The sequence below is a fragment of the Neltuma alba genome, unplaced genomic scaffold (genome assembly GCF_004799145.2).
Source record: "Neltuma alba isolate B1F8T4 unplaced genomic scaffold, ASM479914v2 tig00012515_pilon, whole genome shotgun sequence".
In the NCBI taxonomy this organism is placed as follows: Eukaryota; Viridiplantae; Streptophyta; class Magnoliopsida; order Fabales; family Fabaceae; genus Neltuma; species Neltuma alba.
In genome coordinates, this window is record NW_021636982.1 from 531,471 (window position 1) to 540,346 (window position 8,876).

The following is an 8,876-nucleotide window of genomic DNA, read 5'->3' on the forward strand; positions in this document are numbered from 1 at the left end:
AAATGGATAAATATAAGAGATAAAGTAGATTGAGATTTTATATTTAAGATCAAAATAAAAGTCAAACAAGATTTTACATTAAGGATTATAGAGTAGTATATACTAATATGCATCTTTGGCCAAAAAAGAAAATATTTTTTTGCCGGAAAAAAAAAGAGCACATGTACATACATGCATATAAATAAATTAATAAAATGTCATATTATTCATAAAAATAAAAACATAAATATTATAGTTCACCTCACTTATTGACTATACGAATTACGTTTAAGATTTCATCTCATACAAATATTTTAATATTCAAATAAATTAAAAATACAACGAAACATTACAAGAAAATAACAGAAAAAATGTATACAACTATTAGTATGAATATATTCTTTTACCTTTTGACAATATTAGTTTAATTGGAAAAATATTATTTATTTATAAAATTTTAATCTTTCCGTTTATTGCAAATATGTAAATATTATTTTGGAAAATTAACAGATAACTAGCAGGATCTAACTTTTTTTTTATTCAGATTGAGATTTTTTTCTTAAAAAAAATCAACAAAAGATTATATTAGAAAATGAAGATGAAAAACTTTTTTATTAGGAAGATAGAAAAATTTGAAAATATTTTAATAGGTTCTGCTATATTTTATATATTTGGAAAAAATTTATTTGTAAGATCAGAATAATTATTTGATAAAACCCGTTATATTTATTTTATCACACATCCCGGTTTTGTTTTTGAATCAAAGGGTTAGACACTCAAAAAATATGTCTTTTCACAAAAATATCTTCACGCGCCGGCGAAAGCCAATTACGGATTTAAACTTATGACGCCCTCATCTAAAAACCCCCGTTAAATACCCTGCCACTACAATTATACAAATAATATTAAATTGATGTACAAATAAGATTAAAAGAAATTTCGTTAAAAATACCTGTTTGAAAGTTTACAGTTCATAAAGACATGAACTATACGAAATAATTAAAAATAGATTGCATATAGTAGGGAAAAAAATTACACTCTTTGCAAATGAGTTGTAACGGATTCTTTTGGACAATAAGATTCCGAAAATTAAATTTATTTGCTTAGTATGGAATAAAAATGTGTTTTGATTAACCAAGGATAACTTAAAAATTAAAATTATACTGAAACTTTTTACCAGAAAACGTCTTCATATTATCTAAAAGTGAAGAAAAATGATTCTTATATATGATTAATATAATTTATGGAATGCCTATCTAATTATGTATTTTTCCCGATTGGCCAAAAAATTTCTATTATATACCTGTAAACACGTATATTTAATTTAAAACAATTGTGCATAATCTAATCAAAGATGAAAAAGGATATCAAAAATTCCATATAAAACCACCCGAAATAGAGAAATCTCAAATTAGGCTGGTGGACTTAATAAATCTCTAATTCATTCATGGACCCAATTTGAGATTTGTAAATGTTGAGTATTTTACCAATTTACCCCTAATGTTTTTCCCAACGCCACCTCTGGCAAGGATCGGACATCACCCCGCCATTGGCCCCTTGGAACCATTTATTCAATTGTTCATCACCAAACTGCCGCGGAAAGCTTGTTCGTTTGAGTTTAGTAAATAAAAGTGATTTTGATTAAACTAAATATAAGCTAAAAATGCATTTTCTTCTAATAATCCTTTTTATCTAACTGAAGGTTCTTTCAACAATTTTCTCATGCGGCTTAATTAAAATAATTTTTTATTAAGCTTAAACAAATGGCCTCTAATTTATATAGAAACTAATTTATTATTTTGTGCAAACGACTTATTTACTAACTGGGACATTTTCATTTATAGATGCTTATATAATTTTATTTTCTAAGAGCCTGAGGGTGATAAACAATATTTTTATGGGCCAAAGACTTTATTTAGATTTTAAAAACATATATAAAATTACTATAAGTCTAATATAAGGATGAACGAACGAGCAGGGAAGTAAAATCATGTTAAATAACAATAGTTTTCTTTTACTGAATTGGTTTGGTAGTCAAATAAAGGTTTTCCAAAACAAATCTTCTAATGCACCAATTAGTCTTGCTCGTGAAAAAAAATGCACCAATAAGTCCAGAATTTTTAAACTAAACTTTTAGATTTCCCCTCATGGAATGAATGAATGACACAGTTTACATTGTAATCACAACTGAAGCAAGTATAAAATCAGCGACTCGGAATGGAATGTTACAGAATAGATGACAATTTATAAAAAAAAAAAAAAAAAATCCCTAGTACCTATATATCTAATTATCATTATTTCCTCGCAGAAAAGAGAGCAAGAGATCTATCCCTGGCTAAATGGAAAGAATAAAGCTATTGTTTTCTCAACAATATCAATCCATTTGCAGTCGGTTCCTCAGACAAGCCAACTTATGTTTGGTTGTGTTCAAGATGACTCAATTTTTTTGACGACCTTCTTAGCCTGGCATTAGAAGAAGGTATAGATTAGCAAGCAAACACTAAATGAAGCAAAGGGAGAATTTGCCTGAAGGATCCCCAGCCAGGCCCATTTCCATAATCAATATTTCAGCATTCACATGCCTCATGCTTCAGAAGATTTCTTGGACAAGTTACTGTTTTTCAGCAGTAACATGTATGCTAAGAAAATTCAAGCGCATAACACGTAATTCAAATCATACCTGTTCTAAGGTGAGGAACATGATCACATTCCATGATCCTAGCCGCCCGAAATTGGGGATGAACCCCTTATAAAAGGCAAGAGGTCCCTGAAAAATATTAGACTCCAATCAGAGGAGATAAATTACACCAACTGACAATCCTGTTGTCTGATCAAAACTCAATATAAGATGAAGCGATCAGACCCAGGACACCCCAAACCCAGGGAAAAGGCATATCTTGTGACAGAAACGAAAATGATCAATTATTTTCTGACATGGAAGTAGTGTTAACTATGCATAATGTGTCATGGAAACCAAACAACAGTGGTTTACGTTTCTGGATACTGCCCACCATATACAATGAGCTGGGATAAAATTCTGAACTCTAAAGAGCTGAACTAAATCATCTTGACAACTATGGATCCGCTTAATTATGCATATACTACCTAAAGCAGATGGCAATGTGACCTGAGAGAATGATGTAATGTGAGAAAAAAAGAAAGCATACATCATTCTTTAAAGTTTTGATGAAACAATCAAGGGTACTTTTGTAAGTTGAATCGCCCATCATTCTGGATTTGACCTGGGTATACAAACCAGAAGTAAAGCAGAAGAAATGAATTAGTAAAATGTCAACACTGCAAGAGAAGGAGACCAGTTGGCAGTCAAAATGTACATAATGTTAGTCACGTAATAATAAAGACCAGAAGAAAAATAGGGCTATTTCCTTATATTGATCTACCAAAACGGACTGCAAAAGGCCCACTTGTCAACAAGAAACCTAATCAATCTCTAGATGCCATATTAGTCCCACCAGTTTCTAGTCATGACCCGATTATGAGGTTATCATTATTGAACATAACAAGACAAGAAGCACAGAATATATGAATTAGTAAAATATTAACACTGCAAGAGAAGGAGACCAGTTGGCGATCAAAATATACATGGTGTTAGTCACATAATAATAACGATCAGAAGAAAAATAAGGCTATTTCCGTATATTGATCTACCAAAACGGACTGCAAAAGCCCCACTTGTCAACAAGAAACCTAATTAATCTCTAGATGCCATTACTAGTCCCACCAGTTTCTAGTCATGACTCGATTATGAGCTTATCATTATTGAACATAACAAGACAAGAAGCACAGAATATATGGTGTAGGCATCAGCATATATTCTTATGTGGACGACATGGAGTTACCACATCAACTGGGGAGCCAATGCAGACAGCAAAGAACCCAGCCCCTAGACCAGCAAGTAGATGAGTTACAACATTGTCGGTGAAGCCTGGAAGTTTCAAAATGGTCTGCAATAAAGTAAATTGATTATATATTGAAAACAATAAGATAGGGACAAAAAGAATAGAAATTGACTCCAAAAGGCAAGCATCCAGCATCTTGTAAATTACCTGTTTCACTTGATCATAGCTGGCTAGTTCTGCAGCGTTAATAATAGCATTTCTTGCCACGTTGGGGCCAAGCCCAGTCCAAAGAGCCCCAATTCCTTCCTGCGAGTTAGATACACGTTTAATAATACATGTTGCTGAACTAAAAAGACTAATGTGTGTGCGTATTCCTTTCTGAAGGTTAAATATGCAGACCTGTTTTACAATTGTGGAGTAAGCATTTAATGATCCAGAGTACCGTCTGGGCACACCAGGAGGTAATTTTCCTTCAGCTTGAAGTCTAACTTTTACAAGGTCCGTTGGATTTGCCACAGTAATTGCCACAGCACCTGTCAATAAGACAAGTAAAAATGCGTGGAGATCACAGTTCAAGTAATTTCCATTTAGACAGAAATAACATTAATTCCTGCTAGAACGGGCAATAGTCTGCATATATAGTAGCAAAGTCATTTTAATAGTAAATAGACGAAATATTCCCACAACGATGGGTAATGGACTCACCAGTGGTAAGGGCAGCAAGAATTTTCTTTGACAATGGGGCATCTCCTACGAAATCCTTTCCAACATAGAAGTTCTTGACCTATGGAAGAAACCATATCATTTAAGTGATTGGCTCGCATAAGTAAACAATACACATGACCTAAAAGAATTCAACAAGTTAATGTGACAAAACTTTAAACTCACGGGCTCATATAACCCAATTCTTAAACCTCCATACACACATTGGCGTTGTAGTCCTGGCACAATGCCCTTCCACAGAGCGGAAAGACCTTCTTCCCTGGCAATGGTACCAACCGTACCCAACAAACCCCTATATTTAGGTACGGTCACTGCTTCACCAGCTACTGCTTGTTTTTGGATCTGGAGCCTCACTTTAGCAGTGTCCAAAGGGATTGTGCATATCTATGCAATATAATACAATTTGATTAGAAATTTGAGCTTTTGAGCTTTAATCAGGACCAGAATAGAGTGATTATCAGAGCAACATAACACGTGAACTAAATAGATGAAAGAAATTCAGTAATTTAAAACAAATTCCAAGTCGATCTCTCTGGAGAACAATTCAGGACAATGTTCCATAAAACTAATATAATGCAAAAGCTATTTCATATACAGGTTTATGCGGCACAATTCAGCTCTCGGCAAGTAAATTTTCAAATTTGCCAAAGTTCCAAACACATAACCAGGTAAGTCCGCAGAAGCCAGAGATTATTCGTCCAGACCTTTGTCTGTCATATGTATCGTCAGCACTGATCAATATGATTTCCAATCACTAGCAATCAATTTATACCACTAAGCTAGTTCCAATATGTAAAGAAACTGCCTATATTCAGAGCTGCACGCTAACAATCAAATCAGAGTATTTAATATAATTTCTTGTTCGTCATTTATTGACCAATAGATAAGATTTTTTTTTTTTTTTGGGGGTACATATTCAGCTAATCTACCGGAAAAATACTTTTAGCACGAAACGTGGTCAGACAACTGGGAAGCAAGACCAAAAGAAAAAAAGTAGAAGCAACGAGAAACCAAGAAATCTACCAGTCTCTTGCACATTAGAACCATATCCTTTCAAAGAGGAAAATTACCACCCAAAAACAATATCAGCAACGAATTGTCTTCCACATGAATGAGGGCACACGTAATTAAAGAATACAAAAAGATGACGCAGAAACCAATCAAGAATTGAATTACCTCCGCAAAACAGGCAGCGAAAGCACTGCTAGCAAAAGTTCCAGCGAAGGAGATATCAGATTTGGATTTGCTATCGGCAACCATGGCGTCGCAGAGCCCAAAGAAATGATCAAATCACGGCCTAGACAGAGTACTCAGTGCAGAGCAAAATACAGAGACGATCAAAACCAATAGTACAGATGAAAGAGATGGGAGATCTTGGGATTGATTATAATAATAATATAATACAAAGGAAGAAGAAGACGGGATGTGGGCTCAAGCCAGGAATTTACTGGGAAAGTAAACAAGAAAGTGAAGAAAATTGCGTAACTATTTTTGTTTTCCAGATCGTATAACGGCTCACCGTCCGGTACTCACTCTTCCCCCCAACCAAAGCCACATGGTCTCTGAGCTAAAATGCCCTATTGAGTTGTTATTGTTATTACAGCTACTATTACTACTGCCAAATGCTATTAACACTTGACTTTATATTGATAATTTCTAGTTTTCAATTTTTAACAAATTTGTTACTGGTCCGGTCTTTAATATAGGACTTAATTTTTGAATTTGTTTTGGTCCTAAATATAAAACCAATTTATCATATTTATCAATTTTCTCTGAATTACCCTTATGGATACCCTCTTAACCATAATCAAGTAGAAGAGGGAGATGGAGTAATAAGAAAGATAATTATGGTATTTTAGAAAAAATGTGTCACATTTCTTATAATTAACTAACTTACCTAACTTTCTTAATCTAATCAAATTAATTAAATAGGTATTATATTAAGGACCGAAGGAGTATTTGTTAGTTTTTGTTTTTTCATTTTAGAGCTGTTTCTTTATGATATATAGTTACAATTTACAAGGTTTGATTTCTTGCAGCAATGATATATGTCAAGTTAACCAAATTTTAAAAAATAAAATAACTTGTTAAAATTTGATTCGTATGTTTCTTGCGTTTTTTCGAAAATAAAAACCGAATAAAATAAATTCTAGAATCATGTATAATTTTTGTTCTTCGTTTTAATTTTGCTGGAAGAAGATGATGTCATTTTTGTTTATTAGGTTAGAGTGACAACACCACTGATACTAATCAAGATTTTAGATTTGAGCTTTCGTGTAATGTGTAACGAAACATATCTTGCTTATCTTTATAAAACAAGATCTATTTTTTAAGTTGTGTAACACTGTTGATGCTATTTTAAACATATTATCCAAACAAACAATTTTTATGTAATATTAGATAAAATGATATTCTTTGGACAAAAAAAAAAATTCTCTCCTTTGTTGTGTCGATCGCTTCACATTTTATTATTAAATTAAGTTGTTACGGGCTGGAAATTAGGATTAATTGATTATGATTAGAGATAGATGCGAAGACAGTCATCGACAGATCAGAGTCCTGAAAATTATTCCTTTTTACGTTGACCAGAAGAGTTTAATGTCTGAATTGTTTATAATACTACCTCCGGTCTTAATATAAGACCCTGTTTAATTTTTATTTTGATCCTAAATATAAGACCTCAATCCACTTTATCTCTCATATTTATACATTTTTTTTTTCTAAAGTAGCCCTTCTAACAATGATAGTTTTAATCAATACACTTGATTAGTAAGGATATTTTAGGAAGGACAACATTTATTTAGGACAAATAACTAACTCAACTTACTTCCTTAATCTCTTCAAATTAGTCAACTGGCTCTTATAATTAGGACCGGAGGTAGTAATACATTTAAGGTCAATTAATTAACTTCTTAAACTCTCTTAATAATTAGACAAATGAGGCACTTCCAAGTGACGAATTCGAATAGATATTAGTATTTTTTGAAGGCAGCGCTACATATTAGTATTTACATGTTCATTCACACGAATATTTGACGAGAAAAATGCAACGCAACATAGTGAAGTCCATAAAGCATAATAATTGTGGAATTATTATTATTAGCAAGTTAAAAAATAATGCAGCCGCACTAAATTCAAACAAGTTAATCAACTGAGTTAGGCTTAATTAATCAATTACAATGATGACCAAATCCTGCTTAGTTTGAATATGGAATGGTGCCATTTCACAGCCAGCACGAAGTCGCAGGACATCTATCACCGGCTGGCCGTTCCCTTGAAACTCCTAAACCATGTTGCTCCCAAAAAGACATATTTATTCCACACGTTTGGAATATGGCATACACCCAGACCCGTCCTCAGAAAATATGTCATAATATATATATATATATATATATTAATTCAATCACAGGAAAACAAACTACTGTATATACACCACACAATACTATTTAGGGTGTGTTTGGGATAGCGGTGGTAGAAGTGACTTTTTTTCAATCTGATTTTTACATAAATGAGATTGAGTAAAAGTCAGATAGTGTAATGTGATTTATGTTTGGATTGAGTTTTGAAAAAAAGTCTGTTTGAGAAACTAAAACTTGTTTGGATTATGAGTGTAAAAGTAAGTTTCGATGTAAAATGACTTAAAAGGATATGAATTTTATTAAATAGTACATATCTAATATTACATATATATATATAATGTGACTATTTTTTAAGAAGTAAGGAAAATAAATTATTAAAATTAAATAAATTTAATTTATTATTAGAAAGAAATTATATGTATAATGTGACCATTTTAAAAGAAGTATTGAAAATAAAATTATTAAAAATAAAAAAATTTAAGTTATTATTAGAAGAAAATTGAAAAATAATAAAATACTTAATTATGCATACTAGCTTTTGGCAGCACGCTTTGTATTATTCCCTATTAAATACATTTCGGCTCCCAATTATTTTCCGCCCGTATTATCCCAACGCCCTCCTCACTAAAAAAAAAAAAAGCCCCTTCTTTCGTCTTCTTACAGAAGTCCATTTTAGCTCCACAAGTTAGATTTCACAAACATGGGCCCAAACATTATTGTTGAGCAGCCTGATGACTTCTTCTACGGCGATGCACGTTTGGAGGCCTAAATATGATTCCAAACACAGTCTTACTGCAAATGAAAAAAAAGGAGAATAAAAAAAATATTTTTGAATTTCAAAATTCTAAATCAGTTTTCTTTACCGCACTTTAATAACAATTGACAACATTTGAAGAGTAAATGACAATATATTTTTATAGTCATTCCTGATTTGAAATTTTAAAATTTTAGAGGT

General features: G+C 32.2%; 1 protein-coding gene across 1 annotated transcript; it reads right to left on the minus strand.

Moving 5' to 3' along the window:
• Positions 1-2,233: 2,233 nt before the first annotated feature.
• On the minus strand, positions 2,234-6,044 carry LOC114727972 (mitochondrial uncoupling protein 1). Its single transcript, XM_028914763.1, has 9 exons — positions 5,739-6,044; positions 4,728-4,946; positions 4,545-4,623; positions 4,239-4,372; positions 4,047-4,145; positions 3,840-3,944; positions 3,147-3,221; positions 2,660-2,746; positions 2,234-2,442 (listed from the first exon to the last, which is right to left on the minus strand). The coding sequence occupies exons 1-9, from the start codon at positions 5,820-5,822 to the stop codon at positions 2,407-2,409; spliced, it is 918 nt and encodes a 305-aa protein (XP_028770596.1). The 5' UTR covers positions 5,823-6,044; the 3' UTR covers positions 2,234-2,406.
• Between the last annotated feature and the right edge of the window lie 2,832 nt (positions 6,045-8,876).

Coding starts and splice junctions, on each gene's coding strand:
- LOC114727972 (XM_028914763.1), bottom strand. CDS start 5,822: ATGGTTGCCGATAGCAAATCCAAATCTGATATCTCCTTCGCTGGAACT. Junction 4,624..4,727: donor GAATTGGGTTATATGAGCCC/GTGAGTTTAAAG, acceptor TTTCTTCCATAG/GTCAAGAACTTCTATGTTGG. Junction 3,222..3,839: donor TTGGCTCCCCAGTTGATGTG/GTAACTCCATGT, acceptor TTGTATACCCAG/GTCAAATCCAGAATGATGGG.